General features: G+C 40.1%; 1 protein-coding gene across 6 annotated transcripts in view; it reads right to left on the bottom strand.

Moving 5' to 3' along the window:
• PHC3 (polyhomeotic homolog 3) overlaps window positions 1-16610 on the bottom strand; it is a 68856-nt gene that overhangs the window by 15946 nt on the left and 36300 nt on the right. For all 6 annotated transcript variants that reach the window (XR_004988986.2, XM_036443760.2, XM_036443757.2 and 3 more), the window contains 3 exons: window positions 11450-11600; window positions 2286-2536; window positions 67-226 (listed from right to left, as the gene is read on the bottom strand). Coding sequence is in view for 5 of the 6 variants with exons in the window: in XM_036443760.2 (XP_036299653.1) it covers window positions 67-226; window positions 2286-2536; window positions 11450-11600 (562 nt within the window). In the remaining variant the exon portion in view is untranslated. The remainder of the gene's footprint in view (window positions 1-66; window positions 227-2285; window positions 2537-11449; window positions 11601-16610) is intronic.

The following is a 16610-nucleotide window of genomic DNA, read 5'->3' on the forward strand; positions in this document are numbered from 1 at the left end:
CCATGTTCTGTCTCAAGCAGTGAAAATCAAAGTTAATTAAGAGTATCTTAAGTAAAATCCACAGACCTTCAGCAATCATGTCTTCCAACTCTGTGTCAGATGAATTATCTGCATGCTTTGTATTATTCTGTAGCTCTGGCTGAACACACACAGAATTTATCACCTGATTATCCAAGAGAGGTCTTTTTTTCACAGGTTGTTCTATTAGCAAAGATGAACGACTCACCTTTAAAACAGAGAGAAGATAAAATGATCTTTTTAAAGACTTTTAGAAATAAGTTGGTTAAAAAAACTTTTGAAGCCCAGCTGGTATGGCTCAGTAGTTGAGCATAGACCAATGAACCAGGAGGTCTGGTTCAATTTCCGCTCAGGGCATATGCCCGGGTTGTGTGCTTGATTGCCAGTAGGGGTGTGCAGGAGGCAGCCAACAAATGATTCTTTCTCATCATTGATGTTTCTCTCTCTCTCTCTCTCCCTCTCTGAAATCAATTTTTTTTAAAAACCCTTGAAAAAATGGTATCAGTGATCATTTGCTTGTCCAATTGATCTGACACAGTCATCAGGTGCTTTTTCCTTGAGAAAGTAAAGGCCATCTGGGACATGAACACTATAGTTCAGGTCGTCAGCAATATGGATGCTTCAAAGTCTCTGTCAAATGAAACTTAGCACCTAGTTTAGGCAAGTAGTTAAGAAAAGTTTTTTCTTTAAAATATCAGTAATATGTTTTTATTTGCCAGTTTCTTTAATTTTTTTCTGTAACAACTTTTAAGATTTTTCATGTATTGCCGAGACCGGTTTGGCTCAATGGATAGAGCGTCGGCTTGGGGACTGAAAGGTCCCGGGTTCGATTCCGGTCAAGGGCATGTACATTGGTTGCGGGCACATCCCCGGTAGGGGGTGTGCAGGAGGCAGCTGATCGATGATTCTCTCTCATCGATGTTTCTAACTCTGTATCCCTCTCTCTTCCTCTCTGTAAAAAATCAATAAAATATATTAAAAAAAAAAAAAAAGATTTTTCATGTATAAAGCTTTTTACTAGTATATGTAGGGTTATCTCCTCAGGATAGATCATTTTTATGTGTATTATACAGATACAGTTATGGCAAAAAATGGGCAGAGCACATTAAGACATTTCTCTAAAGATGACATACAGATGGCTAAGAGACATATGAAAATATGATATCATTAATCATCAGGGAAATGCAAATGAAAACCACAATGAGACTTAGTGTGATGAACACACTGTAAGGCATATAAATGTCAAATCACTATATTATATACCTGAAACTAATAGAATATTGCTAATATACTATTGTATACCAATTACAATAAAAATAAATAGAGATAAGAAAACTACTGTTCAGTGTTTAGGTGAGTTCTTTACAAAAGAAAGAACAACCAGAACTCAAGTCTCATGATTCTTAATTCAGCAACCAAATCTACTATAATCATGAAAGAAATGGGAAAAGGCTGCAAATATTAACATTAAAATTAACAAAAAATTAAAGTATGATCACTATACTTAGGTAATGAATAATGATTATTTTAGAACTGCTTTCAGCAAAAACAGTCCATATAAAAAATAATTACTGATTTGGTAATGAACCCTGAGCTAATCTTAAAAACCAGAATCTTTTCTTTTATCTAAGAATGTGAGTCTGCCACACTTGGTCAAAAATAGCTTATGAAAAGTTTATATATTTAACTTTAGAAAATAATCATCCACATATTTTTAAACTGTGTTCATTTCAGTTAATATATTTAATATGCCTCAAGTAAAATTTATGTAAAAAACTAATATTCAGTGCTGTTAAGGTTATATACTTATGGTGTGTTAATAAGTTTAAATAATATTTCCAGAAAATACTTTAGTAATATATATAGAATCTTACAAATATACATGTAAATATAAATACATGCCAGTACTTATAAGAAATTTATGCTAAAGAAGTTATTTAAAATGTGAATAATTTATATACAAAAATATTCCCTTGGAAATAATATTATTTATAAAATAAAAAATGGAATAAATTTCCAACTATCTTTCTCTAAAAATTATAAAATTGATATATTTATATCCTTAGTTTATACATCTACATAGCTAGCATAAAATTCTAGAATTATATTTAGAGTATATATATGATATATATAGAATGATAAATTCTACATATAAGAGTGATAATTTTTTTGAAATAAAATGACAAGTTTTTTATTAGAGAAAAGTAGACTAAATTTTAAAATATTACATGAATTATTTTAAAAATACAAAATTGCTTGTTACTTACAGGAAATGGCTCCAATCCCTCTTGAATTACAAAGCCTTCAATAACATGGGTCAAGATCTGTGGTTTAACAATGGCCTGTGGAGGTTTGTTTTCTATATTGGGGATGCTATGGGGCATAGATGTAATATTATTCCTTGTGGTAGCAGCTGGAAGTAGGAGTGGAGGAGGAGGAACAGAAACATGTGAAGGATCTGAAGGAGATTTAATTACTGAAGCGCTGACTGATGCCACAGCAGGTAATTCTACTTCCTCTGGGGAAAAAAAATATGTTTAATGTTTATCATTCTGCCCAGCAAATATGAAAGATAATTTTAAAATAATCACAAATAACAATAATAGCTAATATCTGGTGCTTAAAAAGCCATTCTAACAATTTATTTATTATTTTTTAATATTTTAGTAGGGGTGTCGAACTCAATCAGAGAAGGGGCCAAAATCTAAAATCCAGCCTAAATTGCGGGCCGAATGGTTTACTGAACAGTCATAAACTGTCATTGTGATGGAAACGCAGCGGAGTGCAGTGATGACAGCGTGGTGCGGGCCACATTGCAAGGCCTGGAGGGACGGATTTGGCCCGCGGGCCTTGTGTTTGACACATGTGTGAGAGAAAGGGAGGAGAGAAACATCAATAACGAGAGAGAATCATTTACCAGCTGCTTCCTGCACGCCCCCTACTGGGTACTGAGACTGCAACCTGGGCTTGTACCCTGACCAAGAATAGAATCAAACTGTGACCTCCTGTTCATGGGTCAATGCTTAACCACTGATCTACACTGGCTGGGCTAAAATCTTTGTTTATCACCTCATTTAATATGCACAATAACCTTAGGAAATAGAAACTACTATGAGCCCCATTTTACAGAAGAAGGGGGTAACTTGCTCATTTATCATTCCAACCGGGGTTAAAAAAACTGTCCCATGAGACATGAGTATGTTTTATAATGTCAAATTAAAAATAATAACTGAAATTGCTGCTTTTCAAAAAAAATTTTAAGTTAATAGATATTAAGCTATCTTTTTCAAAAAAATTTTAAGCTGCATAGATATTGAATTTTCTTTGTTACTATTTATATATTCCAAATTATATGATGAAATAAAAGCACTTTGAAAGTATCCTAATATATAAAAACCCTGCGTCGTAACGACCAAGCCTCGACCAACTGGAAGTCAGTCCTGCAGTCAGTGCTGAGTTGCCATGGCAGTCTAGCACTGACTGCTTCCACTGCAGGTGTGGTGTCCCAAAACTGACTGCTGAAGGGACTGCGAAACAGGGCCAGAAAGAGGCCTAAAAAGAGAAGCAGGGACTGATCCGTTGCCTCTGTGGCAGCTTTTGATCAGGACTTGCCTCTCTTTTTCTCTCCCAGCAGCCACACCTCCATTTATCTCCAGGCCTCCACCCAGGCTGCTAATCAGCCCCGCCTTTCTGATCAGGACCTGTTGATAGGCCCAGAGATGTTGATTGGCAATAGAAACTGACCAAACAGAACCAAATCTGGGTGAAGTTTGAGGAACCAATGACTGCCTAAGAGGCCAAGTTTTTTATACTGACTGGTATAGAAACCGACCAATCAGAACCAAATTGACCGGCAGAGGAGGGCAGTTGGGGCGAGATCAGGCTGGTAGGGAAGGGCAGTTGGGGACAAGATCAGGCCAGCAGGGGAGGGCAATTAGGGGCAATTAGGCAGGCCGGCAGAGAGGTTAGGGGCAATCAGGCAGGGAGGCAGAGGCAGTTAGGGGTGATCAGGCAGGCAAGCAGTTTTAATGGTTAGGAGCTAGTGGTCCAAGATTGTGAGAGGGATGTCCAACTACAGGTCCCAGATTGTGAAAGGGATGTCTGACTGCAGGCTTAGGCCCGATCCCACAATCCCACAAGGATTGGGCCTAAGCCTGCAGTCAGACATTGCCCAAGGGGTCCCCGATTGGAAGGTGCAGACTGGGCCAAGGGAACTGCTCCCCTGCATGCATGAATTTTGTGCACTGGGCCACTAGTCTATATAATAAAAGCCGAATATGCTAAGTGTCCAGTTAGCAGGTTGGCCGTTCAACCAATCAAAATGTAATATGCTAATGATATGCTAAGGCCGCTCAACCACTCGCTATGATGTGCACTGACCACCAGAGGGCACACAGTTGACCAATCATTATGATGTGCACTGACCACCAGGGAGCAGTCAACTGATCGACCAGTTGCTATGACATGCACTGACCACCAGGGGACAGACGCTCTGATCAGTAGGTGATCTTGCTGCTGAGCAAGATAGGCCATATACACCCTGGAACCCTCCTGTGGTCCCTCCTGGCCAACCTCCTGCGTCCCCCCAGCCCTTATCATGCACTGGCAGGGTTCCTCAACCTGGCCTGTGCCCTCTCACAATCTGGGACCCATTGGGGGATGTCAGAGAGCTGGTTTCAGCCTGATCCCACAGGCTAGGCCGAGGGACCCCACTGGTGCACGAATGCATGCACCGGGCCTCTGGTGCTTAAATAAATATGGATTATGAAATCCATAAAATAAGTAAAGATTTTAGTGAACTATACAGGTTATATCACCTTTATTTCAAGCAGTAAGGCTAACTCAAATGCATGCACAAACATTCTCTATTTTATTGTGTGTGTTTTAAACTCGTCTCTGGCAACATCAATGTCAATTTGAGGAATACTGTACTACCAGGCAATTGCAAAATGTTGGCCTGGATCACTGTAATTCCTCCCTTTCAAACTCTTTTTTTTTTTTTTTAAATCAATCTTTATTGTTCATATTATTACAAAGGTTCCTCATTTCTTCCCCCCTCCACCAGTTTCTCACCCCACCCTCTGTCCTTTCCCCACCCCCATTGTCCTCATCCATAGGTACACAGTTTCTGTTCAGTCTCTTCCCGCATCCACCACTACCCTTTTCCCCCGAGAATTGTCAGTCCACTCTCCTCCTGAATCTCTGATTCTATTATAATCAACAGTTAATATTGTTCATCAGTTTTTTTAGTTTCCTTTTTTGTTGTTGTTGTTGTTTTAATTAATAAACTTTTATATTTTTAAGAATAAATTTTAAAATCTAATAATTTTAAACCTTGTTTTTTCTGCCCTGGGAACTGAGAAACTTATTTACATGTAAACTTGCCCTTAGGTTATCAAAAGGCATAGCCATTCAAATGTAAATGGACACATTGTTTAAAGATAGCTGCTGGCTGGAATTGGATTACCTGCTCTGGGTGGGAAGGGCTTGTCCTCCCCTTTCTCCATTAAAATTAAGGTGTTAGCTTTAAAACCTCTTTTTGGCAAGAGACCTTAAACTTTCCAAACTTTTAAATTTTTCAGGTAGCAAATCAATTACTTAGCATTTTCTCAAATCAATAATACCTCCACATGCCCAAGGATACACTTCACACAAAAGACACTTCCAAATAGATCAACCAATCTCATCCAGGCCCCACACAAGGCACTCACAGATCAACACCCCAGCGCTACAACAACTCAACACATCCAGATCTAAGCCTTCATCATTTGATTCAGCAGACCCTCAAGTTCCCCCTAAAGTTTCCAGCCATGTCTGAGAAGCAGCCCTGGGGCATGGGCAGGAGAGGAGCGAGCTGGCCTCTGTTGCTCTGGTCCGCTCCACAACCAGCTGCTCCGGGTCTGGCCGCTGCCGCTCAGGGCCTGGATGATGCTGCTCCGAGCCCGGCTGCTCCCGACCTGGCTGCTCTGAGCCCAGCTGCTCCGGGCCTGGCTGCTGCAGGCCTGGCTGCTCCGGGCCTGGCCTCTGCGGGCCTGGCTGCTTCGGGCCTGGCTGCTGCTGCTCCGGGCCTGGATGCTGCTGCTATGGGCCTGGCTGCTGCTGCTCCGGGCCTGGCTGCTCCCAACCTGGCTGTTTCCTGCCCGGCTGCTCCGGGCCCGGCTGCTCCTGGCCTGGATGCTCTGAGCCTGGCTGCTGCTGCTCTGGGCCCGGCTGCTCCCGCTCTGGGCCCGGCTGCTCCCGACCTGGCTGCTCTGGGCCCAGCTGCTCCGGGCCTGGCCGCTGCAGGCCTGGCTGCTCCAGGCCTGGCTGCTGCTGCTCCGGGCCTGGCTGCTCTGGGCCCAGCTGCTCCGGGTCTGGTTGCTTCAGGCCTGGCCACCCCGGGCTTGGCCGCCTCCGCCCCAGGCCTGGCTGCCAATGCCCCAGGCCTGGCTGCTGCTGCTCTGGTTCTGGCTGCTGCTGCTTCAGGGCCTGGCTGCTGCTGCTCCGGGGCTGGCTGCCACTGCCCTGGGCCTGGCCACTCTGGGCCTGGCTGCCGCCGCTCCAACATTGTCTTTTTTTTTTTTTTTTAAACGCATTTATGTTGCAATGTTGGCTGCTAAGTTGAGTTCTGTCTTAATCTTCGATTTTTCAAGATCTTCTTTGTATTCTTTCTTAAGTATTTTTACTATCTTTTGCTATAACTTGATTCCTTCACATTGGAAACTTCTTCGGTTTCTTCCTCCTCGTCCTGGAAGCTCAGCAGGCTGGCCTGCGGCACCCTTGTTCTCCCCGGCCTCCTGCATGGCTTCAGCCTGTTGCCGGGGTCAGCGCCGCCCAGGAAGCCGCCCCCGGCATCGGCTCTGTGGTCCGCGATCAGCGGTCGAGGGCCCAGCGGCACTTCGCCCCTGGGAGCCCTGTCGCCCAGCTCCTTGCTGGCGGCTGGCTTGCCTGTGCCCGGCAGTGGCTCCCGCTCCTCATTGTGTTCTTCCCAGTCTGGAGGTTTTGTCTCCTTCCTGCTGGGGCAGTCTAGCATCAGAGTCAACAGACCATCTTCTGTGCGCAATGTGCACAACTCTGGGGGCTCTGCCTTTCGCAGCTCCCTTGGGATTCTGCCTCACAGCGCAGGCTCCCTCTCTTTAAGCCTGGGTCCCCAGGTTCTGGCCTAGAACTAGGGTTCAGAGCAGTTGGAACTGGGGCTCAGCTCAGCCGAGGCTTTTGTTTCCTTCCCACCAGGGCAATCCAGCATCAGTCAACATTCCGTCCTCTGTGCGCAGTGTGCGCGACTCCAGGGGCTCTGCTTTTCGCCGCTCCCTGTGATTCCGCTTCACAGCCCTGTCTCCCTCTGTTTGAGCCTAGGTGCCCAGGGTCTGGCCTAGAACTGGGGTTCAACGCTGTCGGTTCTGGGGTTCAGCCCAGTCCGGGGCTTTTATTTCCTTCCTGCTAGGGATCGCCAGCCAGGCACTCAGCCTCCGCCTCCTCTCCGGCTCCCTCTCTGCATGCACACACGCACAGCATGTCTCCGTACCTTAGGCTTTTACAGCTCCTCTGATTTTCCTTCTGGTTTTCTCTTTCCTTCTTTTTGTAGAATTTTCAGTCAGTCAACTTCCTGTAGCTCTGGGCAAAGTCCATTTTATATTTTAGTTTTATTTTATTGAAATTGTTGTGTGCGGCTGCAGTTAGGTGTTTACCTATGCAGCATCTTGGATTCTCCCCCTTTCAAACTCTTGAAGATCAGAATAAGACAGTCCCGTCCCAGTCGGTTTGGCTCAGTGCATAGAGCATTGGCCTATGAACTGAAAGGTCCCAGGTTCAATACCAGTCAAGGGCACATGCCCAGGTTGTGGGCTTGATCCCCAGTGGGGGACTTACAGGAGGCAACCAATCCATGACTCTCTCTCATCATGGATGTTTCTATTCTCTCTCCCTCTTCCTTCCTCTCTGAAATATATATATATAAAGATAGTCCCACCAGCCTGTGATGGAGACTCTACCTATCCATCCATTCAGTAGCACTGAAAACTTATTGCCTGTGTGAAAGTGGAAAAACAGAACCAGCTAATAGCAAGGAATATCAGTAAATACATATATCTGAGAAAAATTAAAAAGAGCAGAGACTTATGAAAACTGATTCTAGATGGAAACAAGTCCCTCTATTTTTCAGGTTAGTTTATTCCATGATTTGATGAGAGTTATTCTAAATATCAGCCTTGCTTACTTTTCCCCCTCATATACAAAAGAATAAATGTGTAGTAAATTATAGGAAGATTCAAAAGTCTACATTGTATTTAAACAATACAGCCAGCAGGACAGGCTTGATAGGATCTCAGACTATATCCCTTGCCTAATATGTGAAGATATACTTGTGTTCCAATATTTTAAAAATTTTACAATTTCCTTTGAGTACCAATAGTGATACTTTTCAGGTAATCCAATTACAGTCACAATGCAAGGTAATTATCCAATTACTATAAATTTCTTTCTGCCTTTCAACCAAAATTCCAGAAAATCTGCGGTAACATAAATCCATTTTCAGTGTACAGAAAATACAAAAATTTTATATAGTTATATTTTCTTAAATCTATCTTTTGAAGTATTGTTTTGAATATACAAAGGCATTAATATTAAACTATTTTATTAAATATTTTATATAATTTTAGTGACTAAATGTTTTCTATTTTTAAGAAGAGAGAAAAACTGGAACAAAACTGGTTTTCCCCTTTTAAAGCTTTCCAGAGATTCTCTTCTATAATAAAGGAATAAAAGCTGGAGAGAACAGAAGGATTAGAAATGTGGCATGTTGAAGAAAAGAGAGGGCAAAGGTTATTGTGGGGGCAAAATCAGTGCCTCATTACAATTCATTTCCATGCCTGATACAGTGGTTCTTCTTATCTGAAGTGATCACGAGCACCAAGAGATAATCAATAGGCAGAATACCTCCAACGAACCCTGAACCAACATTTGTATTATCTGGGTCAGAAGTTAATGAACTTTCTATAAAGGACAATATGGGTTTTGTAACTACTCATCTTTGCTGCAGTAACACAATAGCAGCTATCTATCTATCTATCTATCTAAAGAGGTAATATGCAAATTAGCCAGGACGCCATAACAGTCATGACTCCTCAGAAGAAGGCTGCGTACGCAGGTGAGTGGTAGGTGACTGCTGTGCAGTGAGGCAAGCCACGGAGGGCGCAGGCCCACACAGAGCAGAATGGAGCAGGGCCTGCCAGCTGCCGCCATGGCGAGCAGGCCCACAAAGAGCAAGGTGAAGAAGGCCCACAGAGAGCAGGGAGCAGGGCCTGCCTGCCAGCCAGCCACAGCAGCGGCAAGCAGACAGGCCTGCAGAAAGCAGAGCACAGGGCCTGCCTGCCAGCTGCTATAGTGGCAAGCAGGCCTGCAGAGAACAGGGCCTGCCAGCTGGGGCGCACCAGCAGTCCTGCCTCTGCACATGAGCTGCAGAGGAAACACCTTTACTGACTGCACATTGGCTAAGCTCCCTGTATGCAACTGGTAATATTCTTAGTAACTTGGATATAAGAATCCAAAAAGGTGATCTAGTGTATTTCCACCACACTCCTGGAGATAAAAATGAAGGTCTGCTGTTAGCGAGGATAAGAAATATCATATCCTGCGCTAGCCGATTTGGCTCAGTGGATAGAACCTTGGCCTGCCAACTTCAGGGTCCGAGTTCAATTCTGGTCAAGGGCATGTACCTACATTGCAGGCTCCTCCCTGGCCAGGGCCAACATCAGGGCTCATGCAGGAGGCAACTACTCCAAGTATCCCTCTCTCATTGATGTTTCTCTCTTTCACTCTCTCTTCCACGCTCTCTAAAAATCAATGGAAAAATATAGAAATGAAGATAAAAATAAAGAAATGTCATATCCTATGAAATGTCATATCCTTGAAAATGCCTTAAAAAAAAGTTATTTATTTACTAGAGGCACAATGTACGAAATTCATGCACTGTGGGGGATCGGGGGGGGGGGGGGGGTCCCTCTGCCCGGCCTGCGCCCTCTCACAGTCCAGGAGCCCTTGGGGAATCTCCAACTGCTGGCTTAGGCATGTCCGCTGGCAGTCAGACATCCTTCTCATAGTTTGGGGCTCTTTCAGTCCAGGACCTTTTGCTCTTTACCACCTGCCCGCCACCATCACTGCATTTGCCAGCCTTGAGCCTGGCTTCTGGCTGAGAGACACTCCCTTATGGGAGTACACTGACCAGCTCCTGCGTTGAGCATCTGCCCCCTGGTGGTCAGTGTGCATCATAGCAACTGGTCATTCTATTGTTTGGTCTATTTGCATATTACACTTTTATTATATAGGATGGTGAAGAGACTGGACTCTGTGTGGATAAAAACTCTTGGCGGCTGCAGCAGCCAGCAGTGGCAGCAGCAGCTGGGTGATGGGGGTGGCACCTTTCCCTAATCAGCCTGATCGCGTCCTGCAAAGGGAGGCCAGACTTCAGCTTAGGTCCACTCCCCACAGGACATCAGTAGGATATCCTCTGAGGGCTCCTGAATTAGAGACTGTGCAGGATGGGCTGAGGGACATCCCCATGCATAAATTTCGTGCACCAGGCCTCTAGTAGATAATATTTGAACAAACGAATGTGGCTGTATTGCAGAGAACAATGTAATTTATATTTCACATAACATGAAATATTATTCTTCTTTTGAGTTTTTCCAACCATTTTAAAAATTTAAACCTGCCCTTACTTCATGGGCCATATAAAAACAGACAGCAGGAAAGATTTGAAGTATTAGTTTGCCAATCCCTGATCTAAGTATAATAAAATATTCATAAATTAAAAACAAACAAAAAAAAAAACCTAACACAGAATGTATCTTTTTTAAGCTCTAGACACTGGGCAATAGATCATACTAATGTTTTAGTAAAACATCTAGAATTCATAGTCATTTTGATATTGTGAAGAGGAACATACATAAGATTTACTTTAACTTAAAAGTAGTAGTGACATAATGAATAAGAATTTGAATACTTAAGCTCAATAAATTTTTAATCCATCTCTACTAAGAATTAGTGAGGCTTAATTTAAGTACTGTATGAAAAAGAACACTTTTAAAAGATTTATTCAGTCTAAATCACAAGCAATTATGAGCAATGCGCAGATACAACTTAGAATGCATTGTGATTTAGGGAAAATATAAATTAAATCTTTTGATAGAACTTTGATTTATTCCAATTTTTAAGATAGAAATAGCTTGACATATGAATTTGAATGAGCATATGAAACACATCTGTACAAACCAATAAAAATTGGAAAGCTACATGTGTTTTTCATTTGAGTGATTCCTTATCAGTTATTTTAATTGTTTCTTTTAAAAAAAACAAACACCTAATTCTTGTTTTACTGTAATTATTTACACAAATTACTTTCCCATTACTAACATTAATCTAATAAAAAATCCCCCCAATTGAGACATTTCCTTACCTAACAAAGGGTGGTCAGAAGTTAAATCTTCTCTTCCCACAGTTATAGCTGCTGGAGACAACGTGGGTGGTGGTGGGGTTCTGTCCATGCGGATACATTCATCTGACTCTTCTGGCATTTCTTCTTCACACATATCTTCCACTTGGTAAACCTACAACAACAAACCATACTATCTTAAAAGATTGCTAAAAATATTTTTAATAAGATGTTCCTAATTTAATTTTAACAAAATAAATTCCAAGATTTTGAATTTAAAAACAAGGGAAACGACTATTAGCTTGAAAAGAAAAGTTTAAAAATAAAGTTTTGGAAATGTGTGGCTAAATATTTTGTAAATGTATCACTAAAACCAAGTTGTTAATCAGTATCTATGTTACAAATGAATAAGGTTTCCAAAAAGGTAACATGCAAGTCAGGACATATTTTTAATTTTGAGAATTAAAATAAATGTTCTGATATTCTATAGTCTATTTTGGTGATTTACGATTGTTTCTGTTAACTTGTAATTGTGACAAATTAAAATAAATATTATTTTTCACAAGCACACTAAGTCTCCAAAATGGCACACATTATAACAGGAAGTGTACTGCCAAAGGACTACATCCCAGGCTCTTTTATTATATTAATATCAAAGATTAAATTACGAAAAATATCTGAGTACCCACAAAAAGGTATGCATGCAATTACATGTCTTTAATCTTCTGATCTACTCAAGATTCTAATGATTTTTTTAATAAGCAAACTAGAGGCCTGGTGCATGAATTTGTGTACCAGTGGGGTCCGTTGGCCTGGCCTGTGGAATCAGGCTGAAACTGACTCCCGACATCACCTGAGGGGTCCCAGATTGCAAGAGGGTGCAGGCTAGGCCAATGGACCCCACTGGTGCATGATCAAGGACAGGGAGGAATGCGGGAGGTTGGGAATCCTTGTCTTGCTCAGTCCCAATCAGCCGGACCCCAGCAGCAAGCTCACCTACCAGTCAGTGCACATCATAGCAAGCAATTGAGTGACCTTAGCATATCATTAGTGTATTACACTTTGATTGGTTGACTGGCTGATTGGACAGTTAGCATATTAGGCTTTTATTATATAGGCTATCAAATAAACAGAAAAATATCTGTCCTGAAATAACATACACACATATACCATTCTAACCCATTTGGGACATTAATTTTAGTTATTTAATATTATTCTATAATTAAAGAGGAAAGTTATTTATTATTATTACTTTTTTATATTTTTATTGATTTCAGAGAGGAAGGGAGAAGGAGAGAGAGAAACATCAATGATGAGAATCATTAATTGGCTGCTTCCTGCACAACCCCTACTGGGGATCGAGTCCACAATCCGGGCATGTGCCCTTGATTGGAATCGAACCTGTGACTCTTCAGTCCGCAGGCTGATGCACTATCCAGTGAGCCAACCCAGCTAGAGTCAGAGGAAAGTGTTTAAGTTATTAATTTTCTTATTATTCACTGGTAAAGATTATACTTAACACGGATTCAAAAGCACTCAGAGAAGGAACCTTTCATATAACAAAATATATCTTATTAATTTCAATAACTTTAATACTGAATTTTCAAAATCCACTTCTAGAGATTGACACAGGTGCTTTAATTTGTCAGCATTATTTATTTAACCAATGTAAAAGACTACAGATTATTTTTTTTAAGGCCACAAAGCAGTTCATCTCCCTCTTTTATGTATAAAGCTTATTACTTACTAGTAAGTTTACAAAGGTTGTTGAGTTTTTAAGATTATTTAACCAAACTGATTAAAATTTCTAATAAATGTTAAAACAAAAACCTTTCAACATTAACAAAAAATTTAAGTGATATCTAATATTGTACGTATTTTTAATCAAACTATTGATAAAGTTTGATTTTAAGTACATACAATTAAATGTAAAAATAATCAAGATTTCAGGAACTAGAATAAGCCAGATGTCATAAAAAGGACTATAAAGTTTCATCCACAAAGGCATATTTAGCAAAAGATATAGTTTTCTGTATTTCTCTAATTTTCCAAGACTCTTTTGCCTTAAATTTTTCCAATATTTCATTTTCCAAGAAATCTTTTGCCTTGAAGTTTTTAAAATCCTATTGTTACTAATAAATTTATATCAAATACTATGTCCAGGACTGCGATCTGAATCAGCTACTAAGTAGGCAACATTTTTCAAGTATTTGCTCACAACTCTGCAAACAGAAACCTGATTCACCAACAAATACCTTGTCTCATGTCTGGATCCTCAGAAGTGAAAGTAGTTGTTCAGAATAGTACAGTGTGCAATAATGACAGCTGCTAATATCTGTACATGATATATATTTTTAATGGTAATAATATCCAATATAGGAGAAGTCATTAAAAAAAAAAAAAAAAAAAGTCCTGGTGTTAAAGGAAAGAAAACTACAAAACTATCTAGTGAGGGCTACCTTCTGCAGTAGAGATTACCTTAATTTGGTGGAGTGGTGGGGATGTTGACTCAAAAGTAATTAAACAAGTATTGATTTATCTACCAGTTCCATTTTATCTGTGTAGCTATTACTTTTCCTTCAAAGGTCATTCATTATCTTTTTTAAAAATGCTAAACTCTCTTTAATATTAATGCTATAACAAGTTTTCAAACACCTACTACAATACTTTTTAAGGAATCAAAGTTTGATCATGTATAGAACTCTGATTTTTAAAAAGTGAGAGTTGTAAAGAATAAAAAGAGGCATACCACAAATAACGTTTTCTAAAATAATCCATTAAAGAATATTATAAAATGCTTTTTCATTCTTATAGGTCAGACTAAATATATATTCTTCCAAATTGCCCATGTAAAGGCAAAATAAGTTAGTAGATAAAAGCACATCTGTCACAGACATCTGGCACCATCAGCATAAAAAAACACATAAAGGCAACAACTAAAATATTGAATAAAGCAAAGAAATGGAGGTTTTGCTGATAAGATCATTAGAAAACTGCACATAATTTCTGTTTAGCTCATAACTATTCTAAAACTAGCAATGCCTGCCAAACTTACCTCAATAAAGTGCATTAGTGCCATCTGTCTCCCTTTCCTAGCAAAACTATGGACTATTGATTAGCTCTAAATTGTCTATTCTCACTACATGAAAAAACTTCACAAATATATCTCTTTTTAAAAAATACTGACTTGACCGGCAAGGGTAGCTCAGTGGTGGAACATCAACCTATGAACCAGGAGGTCAGGGTTTGGTCCCCAGTCAGGGCATATGCCTATGTTGCGGGCTCAATTCCCTGTGTGGGGCGTGAAGGAGGCAGCCAGCCCATCATTAATTCTCTCTCAGAGAATTATTGATTTTTAAAAATATATATTTTATTGATTTTCCAGAGAGGAAAGGAGAGGGACAGAGAGCTAGAAAAGTCAATGAGAGAGAAATATCGACCAGCTGCCTCCTGCAGCATGTGCCCGCAACCAATGTACATGCCCCTGATCGGAATTGAACCTGGGACCTTTCAGTCCACAGACCGACGCTCTATCCACTGAGCCAAACTGGTTTCAGCTCATCACTGATGTTTCTATCTCTCCTCTTTTCCTCTATGAAATCAATAAAAATATTAAAAAAAAAAAAAACAAAAACATACTGACTTTACTTTGATAATTCACACTTTCAAAATTTGAATTCTTTTAAGAAGTAAATATAGCTCTTTACCTTTAAATATTCTAAACAATTGGGAAATTATAAAGACAGGTGTAATTCGTGAAGAAATATTTGAGGGGAAAAAATATTTGATCAAAGATAATAAAAGAAACATACAGCAACTTAATAAATAGGCTATGGTACTCACAGGAAAGTGTATGAAATATTGGTAATATTGGTAGCATGAACATATCAGTGACAGCAGAGAAAGTTAACATTTTTACACAGACACACACACATCCTTCAAAATAATGAGATAACATAAATTTAAAACAAAAAAATTTCTAAGAGATCAGGAAATAACAAATTAAGAGCATAATATTTTTAGCTTTAAGTGTTGTTTTTCATATTTCTATCCCAAATATATTCATCCAAAGTTTACCCTAACAAAAACAATTGGAAAAATGTAAAGTATATAAAAAATTTTATTTTCTACTTATTAAAAACAAATTCACTAAACTAGAAAGTAAAAATATAAATTTAAATTAAATTTGATTTCTTTGAAGATACTACACACTTCAAAACCTGTATTTTTGTTACAATATCCATTGTAAATGCTCCAAAATTCCATTAAAATAAAATATAGGCACGATAATTGAACGGTAAACTTACTTCTAGATGCCCATTGTTGTTTCTGTCAATTCCATCTATATATAAAAGCCTAAGCAACCGAACAAGCGAATGACTATGATGTGCGCTGACCACCAGGGGACAGGAGCTCCTGCCCCCTGGTGGTCAGTGTGCTCCCACAATGAGAGTGCCACTCAGCTGACTGATGGGCACCAAACACCAGGCTCACGGCTTTCAAGCACAGCTGCGGAGGCGCAAGCCTCTCCCGCCTCCACAGCAGCGTGCTACCAAGTAGCAGTGGTGGCAGGCACAGTGGGGCTGGGATGAGCAGGAGTGGTGCAGAGCCCGGCCCCACTACTATACTCTCCAGGCAGTCCAACATCCCCCAAGGGGTCCCAGATTGCAAGAGGGAGCAGGCTAGGCTGAGGACCCCACCAGTGCACAAATTCATGCACCAGGCCTCTAGTTTTTAATAAAAGGAAATGGAATTCAATCTCTTTATGCCTATCACATCAGTCTTAATGACAATTTTAAAAATCTATAAATTAGCATCCTGAGGACCAAAATGTTTCCCATTAAGGAACAGACTTTGAAACTCCTTTCCTTTCTGGGCAAATGGTTACAGGTCTTTTAGTGATAAAGTCCCTTCAATGAGGTCTTTATGTAAAGATATAAACCTCCTTTTGGGAAGACGGTTTTCTTCAATTATAAATTAATTATAAATTTGATCATTCTGCCTAAAGATTTTAAGACCTTATTCAATTTTTACTGTAAATTATTTTATAAATTTTAAAAATCCTTTAGAAAATTTTTAAAGAAAAACACTTTCAAGACAATTTTCCTTTCTAGACAGCATGCACCATTTTTAGAGGTTTAGTCTGATAAATTTCACCACAATCTCAATTACTCAAAATTTTTAT

Source organism: Pipistrellus kuhlii, unplaced genomic scaffold, assembly GCF_014108245.1.
Source record: "Pipistrellus kuhlii isolate mPipKuh1 unplaced genomic scaffold, mPipKuh1.p scaffold_m20_p_2, whole genome shotgun sequence".
NCBI lineage: Eukaryota > Metazoa > Chordata > Mammalia > Chiroptera > Vespertilionidae > Pipistrellus > Pipistrellus kuhlii.